At 44.8% G+C, this 18,134-nt stretch overlaps 1 protein-coding gene across 1 annotated transcript in view; it reads right to left on the bottom strand.

Moving 5' to 3' along the window:
* LOC130297752 (myosin-1B) overlaps window positions 1–13,493 on the bottom strand; it is a 33,669-nt gene extending 20,176 nt beyond the window's left edge. Inside the window, exons 1-8 of the mRNA XM_056550609.1 lie at window positions 13,290–13,493; window positions 10,479–10,622; window positions 8,663–8,819; window positions 6,722–6,749; window positions 6,229–6,340; window positions 5,009–5,101; window positions 2,515–2,578; window positions 425–523 (exon numbers count right to left, since the gene is read on the bottom strand). Of these exons, the coding sequence (XP_056406584.1) occupies window positions 425–523; window positions 2,515–2,578; window positions 5,009–5,101; window positions 6,229–6,340; window positions 6,722–6,749; window positions 8,663–8,819; window positions 10,479–10,622; window positions 13,290–13,493 (901 nt within the window). The remainder of the gene's footprint in view (window positions 1–424; window positions 524–2,514; window positions 2,579–5,008; window positions 5,102–6,228; window positions 6,341–6,721; window positions 6,750–8,662; window positions 8,820–10,478; window positions 10,623–13,289) is intronic.
* Window positions 13,494–18,134: the final 4,641 nt, after the last annotated feature.

Here is an 18,134-nt window from a genome sequence, read left to right as displayed (position 1 = left end):
GTATATATGTATGTATTATATGTATATATGTAATTATTTATGGTATGAATATATATGGATATGTATATATGTATGGATTATATGTAATTATTTATTGTATGTATATATGGATGGATTATATATCTGGATTACTTGGATTGTTACCAACATCTGGTGTATATTTCATGTCAATAGAGCCTGGAAATATATTTAGTGAGAAAAATGTTGAAAAACACAGCTGCCTTCTCCCAGAAACAGCGCCACTCTTGTCCTCAGGTTGTGGGTGGTATTTTGGCGCTGTTTTGGAAAGAAAGCAGATATGTTTTTCCAATTCTTTAACTATATGGGGAGGTGGGGAATTATGATTTACTTCTTTAAGAGTCTCATCTTAATAATTTGGGTGCACTTTTAGGGTGAATAAGAATGAATATAAGTTACTCCTCACCGATCAGCTCGGGCCTCTTGTTGGACATGATCTGGTAGAAGATGTGGTAACTTCTCTCGGCTTTCAGCTGGAACGTTACTCTAGATTTCTCCAGAAGATCTGACAACATGAAAAAGCCCAAAGACAATGAATTATCTTAAATCATTAAAGAGAAGCACCGACTGTACGACCATAAAACCCGTAAGAGCAGAATTCCATGTAAATCATGTGACACGAGGGAAGGTTACGGTTTATTGGCGCAGATCTATTATTACTATTGATCGCAGTGTTATAGGTTTGGCACATTCCTTTAGACCTGTTAGACACTTTTCCTCACATCATGTTTGGTTACTTATTTTAAGGAAATATTTTCCACCAATATCTTGGAGTGATTTTGGCTCGTTTAAGGCATTTATTTTTATTAAGAAATGCTATTTCCCCTAACTCACTCCCCTTCTCTCGTAGTCACCCCCACCCCACCCCCCTTAGCTCTAAGATACAACCTTTTTCTCTAAGACACACCCACTTTGCTGTAAGACACCCCCTTTTCTCTAAGACACACCCCCTTTGCTGTAAGACACCCCCTTTTCTCTAAGACATATGCCCCATTGTTCTAAGACACCCCCTTTTCTCTAAGACATGCCCCATTATTCTAAGACACCCCCTTTTCTCTAAGACATATACCCCATTGTTCTAGGACACCCCCTTTTCTCTAAGACATGCCCCATTGTTCTAGGACACCCCTTTTCTCTAAGACATAGGCCCCATTGTTCTAAGACACCCCCTTTTCTCTAAGACATATAACCCATTGTTCTAAGACACCCCCTTTTCTCTAAGACATATGCCTCATTGTTCTAAGACACCCCCTTTTCTCTAAGACATATACCCCATTGTTCTAGGACACCCCTTTTCTCTAAGACATATGCCCCATTGTTCTAAGACACCCCCTTTTCTCTAAGACATATACCCCATTGTTCTAAGACACCCCCTTTTCTCTAAGACATATGCCCCATTGTTCTAGGACACCCCCTTTTCTCTAAGACATATACCCCATTGTTCTAAGACACCCCCTTTTCTCTAAGACATATACCCCATTGTTCTAAGACACCCCCTTTTCTCTAAGACATATGCCCCATTGTTCTAAGACACCCCCTTTTCTCTAAGACATATACCCCATTGTTCTAAGACACCCCCTTTTCTCTAAGACATATGCCTCATTGTTCTAAGACACCCCCTTTTCTCTAAGACATATACCCCATTGTTCTAGGACACCCCTTTTCTCTAAGACATAGGCCCCATTGTTCTAAGACACCCCCTTTTCTCTAAGACATATACCCCATTGTTCTAAGACACCCCCTTTTCTCTAAGACATATGCCTCATTGTTCTAAGACACCCCATTTTCTCTAAGACATATACCCCATTGTTCTAAGACAACCCCTTTTTCTCTAAGACATATACCCCATTGTTCTAGGACACCCCCTTTTCTCTAAGACATGCCCCATTGTTCTAGGACACCCCCTTTTCTCTAAGACATATACCCCATTGTTCTAGGACACCCCCTTTTGTCTAAGACATATGCCCCACTGTTCTAAGACACCCCCTTTTCTCTAACACATATGCCCCATTGTTCTAAGACACCCCATTTTCTCTAAGACATATACCCCATTGTTCTAAGACACCCCCTTTTCTCTAAGACATATACCCCATTGTTCTAGGACACCCCCTTTTCTCTAAGACATATGCCCCATTGTTCTAGGACACCCCCTTTTCTCTAAGACATATACCCCATTGTTCTAGGACACCCCCTTTTCTCTAAGACATATGCCCCATTGTTCTAGGACACCCCCTTTTCTCTAAGACATATACCCCATTGTTCTAGGACACCCCCTTTTCTCTAAGACATGCCCCATTGTTCTTGGACACCTCCTGCCTAAGGTTCTAAAACCCATAATAAATCAGGCGCACCGCATACACCGCATACACCGCATACACCGCATACACCGCATACACCGCATACACCGCTATATATAAAATTCTGGTGCCTATAGATTAATACATCTCCACACTCTTTATTGCCAACACTTAACCAATATCCACATTCCCCACTTACATGTTTCAATATCAGCAGAAGCCAGCTTTCCAGTGGTACCAAAATGGATTCTGATGAATTTACCCTAAAATACAGAGCAGGGAAAAATTATATCAGAGGGGAAAATATAATAATCAGATGGGAAATAATAAAAAAAATATCAGAAATAATTTAAATAATGACAATAATAATGATAACAATGACCCCCTGGATCACTCACTCTCCACCCCCCTGGATCACTCACTCTCCACCCCCCTGGACCACTCACTCTCCACCCCCCTGGACCACTCACTCTCCACCCCCCCTGGATCACTCACTCTCCACCCCCCTGGACCACTCACTCTCCACCCCCCTGGACCACTCACTCTCCACCCTCCTGGACCACTCACTCTCCACCCTCCTGGACCACTCACTCTCCACCCCCCTGGACCACTCACTCTCCACCCCCCTGGACCACTCACTCTCCACCCCCCTGGACCACTCACTCTCCACCCCCCTGGACCACTCACTCTCCACCCCCCTGGACCACTCACTCTCCACCCTCCTGGACCACTCACTCTCCACCCCCCTGGACCACTCACTCTCCACCCCCCTGGACCACTCACTCTCCACCCCCCTGGACCACTCACTCTCCACCCCCCTGGACCACTCACTCTCCACCCTCCTGGACCAGTCACTCTCCACCCTCCTGGACCACTCACTCTCCACCCTCCTGGACCACTCACTCTCCACCCTCCTGGACCGTACATTCTCTGACAGAATAAACAAATGTTATAATAACAACAATCTGCAATAAAACCTCATTCTAAACAAATAATAAAATAAACAAATATGAAGACAATATTTTCACTGTTACACTATTGCCCTCCTAAACGGTACACCCATTGGCCCCCTGGACCGCTCACTCTCCACCCCTCGGACCGTACACTCTCTGGCCCCCCCACTGCACATTCTCTGGCCCCCTGGACCGTACACTCTCCACCCCCCGGACTGTACACTCCCTGGCCCCCTGGACCGTACACTCTCTGGCCCCCTGGACCGTACACTCTGCACCCCCCGGACCGTACACTCTCTGGCCCCCTGGACCATACACTCTCTGGCCCCCTGGACCGCACACACACTGGCCTCCTAAACCACACACTCTCTGGCCCCCCAGACTGCACATTCTCTGGCCCCCTGGACCACTCACTCTCCACCCCCCCCTGGAGCAATCACTCTCTACCCCCCCTGGACCACTCACTCTCCACCCCCCTGGACCACTCACTCTCCACCCCCCGGACCGTACACTCTCTGGCCCCCCCACTGCACATTCTCTGGCCCCCTGGACCGTACACTCTCCACCTCCCGGACCGTACACTCTCTGGCCCCCTGGACCGTACACTCTCTGGCCCCCTGGACCGCACACACACTGGCCTCCTAAACCACACACTCTCTGGCCCCCCAGACTGCACATTCTCTGGCCCCCTGGACCACTCACTCTCCACCCCCCCTGGAGCAATCACTCTCTACCCCCCCTGGACCACTCACTCTCCACCCCCCTGGACCACTCACTCTCCACCCCCCCCCCCTGGACCACTCACTCTCCACCCCCCCTGGACGACTCACTCTCCACCCTCCTGGACCATACATTCTCTGGCGCCCTTGACCGTACATTCTCTGGCCCCCCTGGACCATACATTCTCTGGCCCCCCAGACTGCACATTCTCTGGCCCCCCAGACTGCACATTCTCTGGCCCCCCTGGACCGTACATTCTCTGGCCCCCTGGACCGTACATTCTCTGGTCCCCCCCAGACTGCACATTCTCTGGCCCCCTGGACCACTCACTCTCCACCCCCCCTGGAGCAATCACTCTCTACCCCCCCTGGACCACTCACTCTCCACCCCCCTGGACCACTCACTCTCCACCCCCCCCCTGGACCACTCACTCTCCACCCCCCCTGGACGACTCACTCTCCACCCTCCTGGACCATACATTCTCTGGCGCCCTTGACCGTACATTCTCTGGCCCCCCTGGACCATACATTCTCTGGCCCCCCAGACTGCACATTCTCTGGCCCCCCAGACTGCACATTCTCTGGCCCCCCTGGACCGTACATTCTCTGGCCCCCTGGACCGTACATTCTCTGGTCCCCCCCAGACTGCACATTCTCTGGCCCCCTGGACCGTACAGTCTCTGGCCCTCTGGACCACTCACTCTCCACCCCCTGGACCGTACACTATCTGGCCCCCTGGACCACTCACTCTCCACCCCCCTGGAACACTCACTCTCCACCCCCCTGGAACACTCACTCTCCACCCCCCTGGACCGTACATTCTCTGACCCCCCAGACTGCCCATTCTCTGACCCCCGCCTGCACATTCTCTGGCCCCCTGGACCACTTTCTCTGGATCCCTGGACCCTGGATACCCTCCAGGCTCCTTTACCCCCTGGATCTTCATACATTTATACAAGGGTTACATTACATTTATATTATTCATTTTCTCTGTAACATATTTAAGGAGACTGAAACTTACAAAACGGGAGGAGTTGTCATTCCTGACGGTCTTGGCATTACCAAAGGCTTCCAGAAGGGGGTTAGCCTGGATAATCTGGTCTTCCAGAGTCCCCTGTGGGAATGGGAAAATTATATATATAGTGGTCATACAAAGAGATAGAAAGATAGATAGATATGAGATATATAGATAGATAAATAGATAGATATGAGATAGATAGATATGAGATATATAGATAGATATGAGATAGATAGATATGAGATAGATAGATATGAGACATATAGATAGATATATGAGATATATAGATAGATATGAGATAGATATGAGATAGATAGATATGAGATATATAGATAGATAAATATCTATATATTTATATTCTATATTTTATCTATATCTTTGTGCTAGCAGTGTGCTGCTGTATTCTTCTGTTGCTGTATATTTAGCCCAGCAGCCTGCACCTGTAAGCCAGGTCTATACAATAGTTTGGAATCAATAGTGCTGGCCAACTTATTCTTTGGTTGTATTACACATATGGGGGAGTGGCTACCTCCATGTTGGCTCCTGCACCCCACCCACCTCTATTAGGTGTATATAAGGTGCCTTGGATGTTTTAGACCTTGCATGCCTGCTGAACTGATCACACAGAGGCATATTCATAGCGTAGGGTCCGTCCCAGAATGAGGTCACCTTACCGTGGTGGGACGGTCCAATCTAAGTACCTCATAATTTCATAGTTTCATATTTTCATTTATTGCACTACAGCTGTATAGCTTTTCATGTTCTATCTATATACTCATGTTTTATCTATATACTCATGTTTTATCTATATCTTTTTGCTAGCAGTGTGCTGCTGTATTCTGTTGCTAGATAGATAAATAGATAGATATAAGATAGATAGATAGATATATATGAGATAGATAGTTAGTGAAACCCTTCACTATTGACAAACGCCTGGTTTTCTGCTTCTCCCTTCTTCTACTAGAAAGATAGATGGATATGATAGATTGAGATATGAGAGAGATAGATAGATATGAGCTAGATAGATAGATATAAGATAGATATGAGCTAGATAGATAGATATGAGAGATAGATAGAGATAGATAGATATGAGATAGATAGATAGATAGATAGATATCATATAGATAGAGATAGATATATAGATATGAGAAAGATAGATAGATAGATAGATATGAGCTAGATAGATAGATAGAGATAGATATGAGATTAATATCTAGATAGACCTTATTCTTGGCCTGCTCCTCCTGCTTCTTCTTGTCACCGACCGCTGCAATTGTTGCGAAGTACTGGATGACACGTTTCGTGTTCACAGTCTTCCCGGCACCGGATTCTCCTCTGATGGTCCAAAAAAAATATTAGTTTATTTCACGTCAGAGGTAAAGATTTATAATCTGATCATTTCGGCTCCTAAACATCTGTAGTAAAGTCCTTTAGTGAGTATTAATTTATAGATATATCTGTGCCCAGGGCTCCAGCACATCAGAGTTATCATGGGGGACAAAGTGTCATCACCAGAGTCTGAATCCAGCTTTGATTCGATAAGAACGTGGGATCAGTCTACTCCTCATACTGGAGTCCCTAATGATAACACTGCCTGCCCCTGCACTCTGGTATATGTGTTGTCATGGGGACACTGCAGAAGATGTGTCACAGGAGGCTCTACACTCTCTGGATGGAGGAAGGACATATTAATTAGAAAGTAGAGGTGATACGTACGTGATCAGGATAGACTGGTTCTCACGATCTGTGGAGACAGAGACGCCATTTTAGTCATTGATGACATTGGAAAAGCCTTGGACAGGTCACATGATACTTTGGGGTCATGTTATTGAATTTGGTCCCAAACTTGAGTTGGTTTGGCCATAGTGGGGTCTTAATTCTTTTGGGTTGGGAATGACTCTTTGAGGACCAAAAGGTCATCAGATCCAACAGAATTAGATCATCTATGGTCAGCCAAATGTTCTGATCCTGGGAACAAAGCCCTGTCCAACCCTTCCTACATCTGCCCCAATGTTCCTCCATTCATCATTGAGTCCATACATCTGCCCCAATGTTCCTCCATTCATTATTAAATCTATAATTCTGCCCCAATGTTCTCCCACTCATCATTGAGTCCATACATCTTCCCCAATGTTCTCCCACTCATCATTGAGTCCATACATCTGCCCCAACGTTCCTCCACTTATCATTCAGTCCATACATCTGCCCCAATGTTCCTCCACTCATCATTGAGTCCATACATCTGCCCCAATGTTCCTCCATTCATCATTAAATCTATAATTCTGCCCCAATGTTCTCCCACTCATCATTGAGTCCATACATCTGCCCCAATGTTCCTCCACTCATCATTGAGTCCATACATCTGCCCCAATGTTCCTCCACTCATCATTGAGTCCATACATCTTCCCCAATGTTCCTCCACTCATCATTGAGTCCATACATCTTCCCCAATGTTCCTCCACTGATCATTGAGTCCATATATTTGCCCCAATGTTCCTCCACTCATCATTGAGTCCATACATCTGCCCCAATGTTTCTCCACTCATCATTGAGTCCATACATCTTCCCCAATGTTCCTCCAGTCATCATTGAGTCCATATATTTGCCCCAATGTTCCTCCACTCATCAGAGTCCATACATCTGCCCCAGTGTTCCTCCACTTATCATTGAGTCCATACATCTTCCCCAATGTTCCTCCACTCATCATTGAGTCCATACATCTGCCCCAATGTTCCTCCATTCATCATTAAATCTATAATTTTGCCCCAATGTTCTCCCACTCATCATTGAGTCCATACATCTGCCCCAATGTCCCTCCATTCATCATTAAGTCCATACATCTGCCCCAATGTTCCTCCACTCATCATTGAGTCCATACATCTGCCCCAATGTTCCTCCATTCATCATTAAATCTATAATTCTGCCCCAATGTTCTCCCACTCATCATTGAGTCCATACATCTTCCCCAATGTTCCTCCACTCATCATTGAGTCCATACATCTGCCCCAATGTTCCTCCACTCATCATTAAATCTATAATTCTGCCCCAATGCTCTCCCACTCATCATTGAGTCCATACATCTGTCCCAATGTTCCTCCACTCATCATTGAGGCTATACATCTGCCTCAATGTCCCTCCACTCATCATTGAGTCTATATCTCTGCCCCAATGTTCCTCCACTCATCATTGAGTCCATACATCTGCCCCAATGTTCCTCCACTCATCATTAAATCTATAATTCTGCCCCAATGCTCTCCCACTCATCATTGAGTTCATACATCGGCCCCAATGTTCCTCCACTCATCATTGAGGCTATACTTCTGCCTCAATGTTCCTCCACTCATCATTGAGTCTATACTTCTGCCTCAATGTTCCTCCACTCATCATTTAGTCTATACTTCTGCTTCAATGTTCCTCCACCCATCTTTGATTGGCATAACTCACTTGTAAACAACCCCAATTTAGCCAGGACAATCTCAAGAACAGAGCTGTAAAGTGCTTGACGTTCACAACTGGACTTATTTAAATGTTACTGAGTATGGCAAAAATAATGAGACGTCAACCTTGTCGACGTGTCATTATTCCATCATATTCCTCAGAGATTGTACTACAGACCCTGTGATCAACTACTACTAAAGATACATCTGGGGGACTCACCAGTCAGCATGAACTGATAGGCGTTATCAGAGATGGAGAAGATGTGGGGTGGGGCCTCCTGGCGCTTCTTGCCCCGGTAGGCGTTCACCACCTCAGGGTTGTACACGGGCAGCCACTTGTAGGGGTTCACGGTGACACAGAACAGACCTGAATATGTCTATGGTCAAACAGGAATAACAATGTTTGTTATATTGAGGAATATTCATCAGTGCCAGCCATGTAATGGGCAACCAAAAAAAGGAACCATGAAATGGGCAGCAATTACATTGGGGACTGAAATTCCTATATTCAGAATTCAGAAACACATTACTCCTGCTGGTACATGGCAACCTTATAGAGATACAATGTATCCAGAGTGTATCATGGAATAGTAGATACAATGTATCCAGAGTGTATCATGGAATAGTAGATACAATGTATCCAGAGTGTATTTATGGAATAGTAGATAAAATGTATCCAGAGTGTATCATGAAATAGTAGATACAATGTATCCAGAGTGTATCATGGAATAGTAGATACAGTGTATCCAGAGTGTATCATGGAATAGTAGATGCAGTGTATCCAGAGTGTACAATGGAATAGTAGATACAATATATCCAGAGTGTATCATGGAATAGTAGATACAGTGTATCCATAGTGTACCATGGAATAGTAGATACAATGTATCCAGAGTGTATCATGGAATAGTAGATACAATGTATCCAGAGTGTATCATGGAATAGTAGATACAATGTATCCAGAGTTTATCATGGAATAGTAGATACAATGTATCCAGAGTATATCATGGAATAGTAGATACAATGTATCCAGAGTGTATCATGGAATAGTAGATACAGTGTATCCAGAGTGTATCATGGAATAGTGGATACAATGTATCCTGAGTGTATCATGGAATAGTAGATACAATGTATCCTGAGTGTATCATGGAATAGTAGATACAGTGTATCCAGAGTGTATCATGGAATAGTAGATACAATGTATCCAGAGTGTATTTATGGAATAGTAGATACAGTGTATCCATAGTGTACCATTGAATAGTAGATACAATGTATCCAGAGTGTATCATGGAATAGTAGATACAATGTATCCAGAGTATATCATGGAATAGTAGATACAGTGTATCCAGAGTGTATCATGGAATAGTAGATACAATGTATCCAGAGTGTATCATGGAATAGTAGATACAATGTATCCAGAGTGTATCATGGAATAGTAGATACAATGTATCCAGAGTGTATCATGGAATAGTAGATACAATGTATCCAGAGTGTATCATGGAATAGTAGATACAGGTTATCCAGAGTGTATCATGGAATAGTGGATACAATGTATCCTGAGTGTATCATGGAATAGTAGATACAATGTATCCAGAGTGTATCATGGAATAGTAGATACAATGTATCCAGAGTGTATCATGGAATAGTAGATACAGTGTATCCAGAGTGTATCATGGAATAGTGGATACAATGTATCCTGAGTGTATCATGGAATAGTAGATACAATGTATCCTGAGTGTATCATGGAATAGTAGATACAGTGTATCCAGAGTGTATCATGGAATAGTAGATACAATGTATCCAGAGTGTATCATGGAATAGTAGATACAATGTATCCAGAGTGTAGCATGGAATAGTAGATACAATGTATCCAGAGTGTATCATGGAATAGTAGATACAATGTATCCAGAGTGTATCATGGAATAGTGGAGAGATACAATACACTTGTTGCTATGGAGACTGAATGTTCCTGGGTGTTGAACAGATTTATGATAGGACAAGGGCCTCGCCGCTAACACCATCATCTCCAGCCGACTTACGTAGATCATCCAGGCTGCATAACGCTCTTTGAGGTTATAGAGGACGGCCGGCTCGTTCAGGTGGGTCATCATCGCCATGTCTTCAATTTTATCGAATTTTGGGGGGTTCATGGGGCAAATTTGGTCATCCTTCACTGTTAAAGTCTGGGGGCAACATAAGGAACATATCATAAGTGTCATTATCCTGTACCCCAAGTGTTATCATCCTGTACCCCGAGTGTTATCATCCTGTACCCCAAGTGTTATCATCCTGTACCCCAAGTGTTATCATCCTGTACCCCAAGTGTTATCATCCTGTACCCCAAGTGTTATCATCCTGTACCCCAAGTGTTATCATCCTGTACCCCAAGTGTTATTATCCTGTACCCCAAGTGTTATCATCCTGTACCCCAAGTGTTATCATCCTGTACCCCAAGTGTTATTATCCTGTACCCCAAGTGTTATCATCCTGTACCCCAAGTGTTATTATCCTGTACCCCGAGTGTTATCATCCTGTACCCCGAGTGTTATTATCCTGTACCCCAAGTGTTATCATCCTGTACCCCGAGTGTCATCATCATCCTGTACCCCAAGTGTCATCATCATCCTGTACCCCAAGTGTCATCATCATCCTGTACCCCAAGTGTTATCATCCTGTACCCCAAGTGTCATCATCCTGTACCCCAAGTGTCATCATCCTGTACCCCAAGTATCATCATCCTGTACCCCTAGTGTTATTATCCTGTACCACAAGTGTCATCATCCTGTACCCCAAGTGTCATCATCATGTACCCCAAGTGTTATCATCCCGTACTCCAAGTTTTATCATCCTGTACCCCAAGCGTTAACATCCTGTACCCCAAGTGTAATCATCCTGTACCCGAGTGTTATCATCCTGTACCCCGAGTGTTATCATCCTGTACCCCAAGTGTTATCATCCTGTACCCCAAGTGCTATCATCCTGTACCCCAAGTGTTATTATCCTGTACCCCGAGTGTTATTATCCTGTACCCCAAGTGTTATTATCCTCTACCCCAAGTGTTATCATCCTGTACCCCAAGTGTTATCATCCTGTACCCCAAGTGCCATTATCCTGTACCCCAATTGTTATCATCCTGTACCCCGAGTGTTATCATCCTGTACCCCAAGTGTTATCATCCTGTACCCCGAGTGTTATCATCCTGTACCCCAAGTGTTATCATCCTGTACCCCAAGTGCTATCATCCTGTACCCCAAGTGTTATTATCCTGTACCCCGAGTGTTATTATCCTGTACCCCAAGTGTTATTGTCCTCTACCCCAAGTGTTATCATCCTGTACCCGAGTGTTATCATCCTGTACCCCAAGTGCCATTATCCTGTACCCCAATTGTTATCATCCTGTACCCCAAGTGTTATCATCCTGTACCCTGAGTGTTATTATCCTGTACCCCGAGTGTTATTATTCTGTACCCCGAGTGTTATCATCCTGTACCCGAGTGTTATTATCCTGTCCCCCAAGTGTTATTATCCTGTACCCCGAGTGTTATTATCCTCTACCCCGAGTGTTATCATCCTGTACCCCAAGTGTTATCATCCTGTACCCCGATTGTTATCATCCTGTACCCCAAGTATTAATATCCTGTACCCCAAATGTAATCATCCTGTACCCCAAGTGTTATCATCCTGTACCCCAAGTGTTATCATCCTGTACCCCGAGTGTTATCATCCTGTACCCCGAGTGTTATCATCCTGTACCCCAAGTGTTATCATCCTGTACCCCAAGTGCTATCATCCTGTACCCCAAGTGCTATCATCCTGTACCCCAAGTGTTATTATCCTGTACCCCGAGTGTTATTATCCTGTACCCCGAGTGTTATTATCCTCTACCCCAAGTGTTATCATCCTGTACCCGAGTGTTATCATCCTGTACCCCAAGTGTTATCATCCTGTACCCGAGTGTTATTATCCTGTCCCCCAAGTGTTATTATCCTCTACCCCAAGTGTTATCATCCTGTACCCCGATTGTTATCATCCTGTACCCCAAGTGTTATTATCCTGTACCCCAAGTGTTATCATCCTGTACCCCAAGTGTAATCATCCTGTACCCCAAGTGTTATCATCCTGTACCCCAAGTGTTATCATCCTGTACCCGAGTGTTATTATCCTGTACCCCAAGTGTTATTATCCTGTACCCCAAGTGTTATCATCCTGTACCCCAAGTGTTATCCTGTACCCCAAGTGTTATCATCCTGTACCCCAAGTGTTATTATCCTCTACCCCAAGTGTTATCATCCTGTACCCCGAGTGTTATCATCCTGTACCCCAAGTGTCATTATCCTGTACCCCAAGTGTTATCATCCTGTACCCCGAGTGTCATCATCCTGTACCCCAAGTGTTATCATCCTGTACCCCAAGTGTTATTATCCAGTACCCCGAGTGTTATTATCCTGTACCCCAAGTGTTATCATCCTGTACCCCGAGTGTTATCATCCTGTACCCCGAGTGTCATCATCCTGTACCCCAAGTGTTATCATCCTGTACCCCAAGTGTTATTATCCAGTACCCCGAGTGTTATTATCCTGTACCCCAAGTGTTATCATCCTGTACCCCAAGGGTTATTATCCTGTAGCCCAAGTGTTATCATCCTGTACCCCAAGTGTTATCATCCTGTACCCCAAGTGTTATCATCCTGTACCCCGAGTGTCATCATCCTGTACCCCAAGTGTTATTATCCAGTACCCCGAGTGTTATTATCCTGTACCCCAAGTGTTATCATCCTGTACCCCAAGGGTTATTATCCTGTAGCCCATTCCATCATGTTGTGTATAATGCCATGTTCATCAGATCCGTACCTGTCCACCCTCAGTTTTGACAGTGGCTTTGCCCCCTTCCTTGCTGACCAATGTGCCCTTCACATAGGATTCCTTAGTATCCACCACGAAGACCGACGTCTTTGCATCAAACGGTTTGTTCTGGGCCTCAATCCGCTCCTTCTCTGATTTCCTGAGAAACTGAGCAGCCACTCCAAAAACCGCCATCTCCGCATCCGAACTCATGGTTGCGGTTTACAAGAGGCCGTTGAGCGGTGAAGTAGAGTTGTCAATGCTGAGGAGAAAATAAGAGGAGATTTACCAAAATTTCACCAACATTTAGCTTTTCAACATATCCACAGCAGCACAGTGTATTTCAGAGGTTAAAGCAGTTGTCCCAAAACGACACCTCCCCTGTCCATGGCTAAAAGGGATGGAACTACAAGGCCAGAGCTGGGGTCCATGGTCCTAGGCTCTAGTTATGGCAGATCCTAGTCCCTAGAGGTTTAGCACTTGGGTCCAAGTTTTGGTCATGTTCCAGTCCTTTTCCATCAAGAATTCAGGGGCCCGAACTGGTAACCCGGAAGTCACCAGATAGAGAAGTTGCAGATATGGACATCACCATTTATTGTGACTAAATAATATAGAGCAGACATCTCTAGGTCCAATATTTAATCTATCCACCCAGCATCCTCTGCACATCATCGGGCCCATTGTCTGCACATCATTGGGCACATCATCTGCACATCATCAGGCACATCGTCTGCACATCATTGGGCACATAATCTGCCCCATTGTCTGCACATCATTGGGCACATCATCTGGCAGATCATTAGGCACATCATCTGCACATCATCTTGCACACCGTCTGCACATCATCAGGCACATTGTCTGCACATCATTGGGCACATCGTCTGCACATCATCGGGCACATCGTCTGCATATCATTGGGCACATCATCTGCCCCATCGTCTGCACATCATTGGGCACATCATCAGGCACATCGTCTGCACATCATTGGGCACATCGTCTGCACATCATCGGGCACATCGTCTGCACATCATTGGGTACATCGTCTGCACATCATTGGGTACATCGTCTGCACATCATCAGGCCCATCGTCTGCACATCATTAGGCTGAGCTCAGGACAAGACAGAGACATGTCATCAAGCCAGAAGGGAAATGTCTGAGGGACACTGAGGGGTCAGACACCGGCTTTGTCCAATCTTCTGGAATGCAAAATCCCTTTAAGTATCTTCTTTCATTGCAAATAATCCCTCGCAGTCGCCCTTACTTGAAAGTGTCAGCTGCCCCAGGATCCATCTGTTCAGCCATATTCATAATTTCCCAAACTCTAAAGACATCTACTGGGCAACGATCTTCAGATATATGTGTGTGTTTATATATATATATATGTGTGTATATATATATATATATATCCCCTACCATATGAATGCTCATACACAGCGCCATCCTATACGCAATATCATCCAACATCCTTACCTGAGCGGAAGTCAGAGGGCTGGACAGTCCTGAAACACAAGGAGAATCAGAATAAGATACAATGTATCCAAAGTGTATCATGGAATAGTAGATACAGTGTATCCAGAGTGTATCATGGAGTAGTAGATACAATGTATCCAGAGTGTATCATGGAATAGTAGATACAATGTATCCAGAGTGTATCATGAAATAGTAGATACAATGTATCCAGAGTGTATCACGGAGTAGTAGATACAATGTATCCAGAGTGTATCATGGAATAGTAGATACAATGTATCTAGAGTGTATCATGGAATAGTAGATACAATGTATCCTGAGTGTATCATGGAATAGTGGAGAGATACAATTTATCCAGAGTGTATCATGGAATAGTAGATACAGTGTATCCAGAGTGTATCATGGAATAGTAGATACAATGTATCCAGAGTGTATCATGGAATAGTAGATACAATGTATCCAGAGTGTATCATGGAATAGTAGATACAGTGTATCCAGAGTGTATCATGGAATAGTAGATACAATGTATCCAGAGTGTATCATGGAATAGTAGATACAGTGTATCCAGAGTGTATCATGGAATAGTAGATACAGTGTATCCAGAGTGTATCATGGAATAATAGATACAATGTATCCAGAGTGTATCATGGAATAGTAGATACAGTGTATCCAGAGTGTATCATGGAATAGTAGATACAGTGTATACAGAGTGTATCATGGAATAGTAGATACAGTGTATCCAGAGTGTATCATGGAATAGTAGATACAGTGTATCCAGAGTGTATTATGGAATAGTAGATACAATGTATCCAGAGTGTATCATGGAATAGTAGATACAATGTATCCAGAGTGTATCATGGAATAGTAGATACAAAAGGTATCAAGAGTGTATCATGGAATAGTAGATACAATGTATCCAGAGTGTAGCATGGAATAGTAGATACAATGTATCCAGAGTGTATCATGGCATAGTAGATACAATGTATCCAGAGTGTATCATGGAATAATAGATACAATGTATCCGGAGTGTATCATGGAATAGTAGATACAATGTATCTGGAGTGTATCATGGAATAGTAGATACAATGTATCCAGAGTGTATCATAGAATAGTGGATACAATGTATCCAGAGTGTATCATGGAATAGTAGATACAATGTATCCAGAGTGTATCATAGAATAGTGGATACAATGTATCCAGAGTGTATCATGTAATAGTAGATACAATGTATCCAGAGTGTATCATAGAATAGTGGAGAGATACAATGTATCCAGAGTGTATCATGGAATAGTAGATACAATGTATCCAGAGTGTATCATGGAATAGTAGATACAATGTATCCAGAGTGTATCATGGAATAGTAGATACAATGTATCCAGAGTGTATCATGGAATAGTAGATACAGTGTATCCAGAGTGTATCATGGAATAGTAGATACAATGTATCCAGAGTGTATCATGGAATAGTAGATACAATGTATCCAGAGTGTATCATGGAATAGTGGATACAATGTATCCAGAGTGTATCATGGAATAGTAGATACAATGTATCCGGAGTGTATCATGGAATAGTAGATACAATGTATCTAGAGTGTATCATGGAATAGTAGATACAATGTATCCAGAGTGTATCATGGAATAGTGGAGAGATACAATGTATCCCAGCGCGTATCCCAGATTATTAGAGTGTCTCCGTGTATCTCAGCATCTCTCCTCCTCACACCTACCTGGGTATCAGAACAGGAAATGCACAGGGCACTGCCAGGAGCTGCTGCCACTCTTATAAGTGAGGGGCATTGTGATATCCGAGGGGACATCCCCCTATTCTTAAAAAGGTCACCATAATTCGGCAGTCTTGGCCCTCGCCATCTCCTTGTGGATGAAGATCGCGTTATATTTAGAAATGATTTTTTTCTATCTGAAGTTATCCCCTAAAAATAATTCTACAAGGTGAACCTCAAGGGAGCGCCACAATTGTGCCCTTTATAACCCATGGTGCAGAATCCCATAGATTACATAGTTGTGTAACCTGATCCCTGACTATTCTTGGAGGGCAGCCGGACCCCGGAGGAAAAGCCTCAGAAGGAGCCTCAAGAGACTGCAAGACTGAGGGCTCTACTGTGTGGAGACCCCCCATAGCCTCCCTAAAGATTGTGCGGAGACCCTCCATATCCCCCTAAAGCCTCCATACTGTGTGGAGACCCTCCATAGCCTCCCTAAAGATTGTGCGGAGACCCTCCATATCCCCCTAAAGCCTCCATACTGTGTGGAGACCCTCCATAGCCTCCCTAAAGATTGTGCGGAGACCCTCCATATCCCTCTAAAGCCTCCATACTGTGTGGAGACCCTCCATAGCCTCCCTAAAGCTTCCAGATTGTGTGGAGACTCTCGATATCCCCCCTAAAGCCTCCATACTGTGTGGAGACCCTCCATATCCCCCCTAAAGCCTCCATACTGTGTGGAAACCCTCCATATCCCCCCTAAAGCCTCCATACTGTGTGGAGACCCTCCATATCCCCCCTAAAGCCTCCATACTGTGTGGAGACACTCCATATCCCCCCTAAAGCCTCCATACTGTGTGTAGAACCTCCATCTCCCCCCTAAAGCCTCCATACTGTGTGGAGACCCTCCATATCCCCCTAAAGCCTCCATACTGTGTGGAGACCCTCCATATCCCCCCTAAAGCCTCCATACTGTGTGTAGAACCTCCATATCCCCCCTAAAGCCTCCATACTGTGTGGAGACCCTCCATATCCCCCCTAAAGCCTCCATACTGTGTGGAGACCCTCCATATCCCCCCTAAAGCCTCCATACTGTGTGGAGACCCTCCATATCCCCCCTGAAGCCTCCATACTGTGTGGAGACCCTCCATATCCCCCCTAAAGCTTCCAGATTGTGTGGAGACTCTCCATATCCCCCCCTAAAGCTTCTAGATTGTTTGGAGACTCTCCATATCCCCATAAAGCCTCCATATCCCCCCTAAAGCCTCCATACTGTGTGGAGACCCTCCATATCCCCCCTAAAGCCTCCATACTGTGAGGAGTCCCTCCATATCCCCCCTAAAGCCTCCATACTGCGTGGAGACCCTCCATATCCCCCTAAAGCTTCCATACTGTGTGGAGACCCTCCATCTCCCCCCTAAAGCCTCCATACTGTGTGGAGACCCTCCATATCCCCCTAAAGCTTCCATACTGTGTGGAGACACTCCATATCCCTCCCTAAAGCCTCCATACTGTGTGGAGACACTCCATATCCCCCCTAAAGCCTCCATACTGTGTGGAGACCCTCCATATCCCCCCTAAAGCCTCCATACTGTGTGGCGACCCTCCATATCCCCCCTAAAGCCTCCATACTGTGTGGAGACCCTCCATATTCCGCTAAAGCCTC

This window comes from Hyla sarda, chromosome 13 (assembly GCF_029499605.1).
Source record: "Hyla sarda isolate aHylSar1 chromosome 13, aHylSar1.hap1, whole genome shotgun sequence".
NCBI classification, from domain to species: Eukaryota; Metazoa; Chordata; class Amphibia; order Anura; family Hylidae; genus Hyla; species Hyla sarda.
The sequence above is the reverse complement of the archived record's forward strand: the minus strand, read 5'-3'. Positions and strand labels throughout refer to the sequence as shown.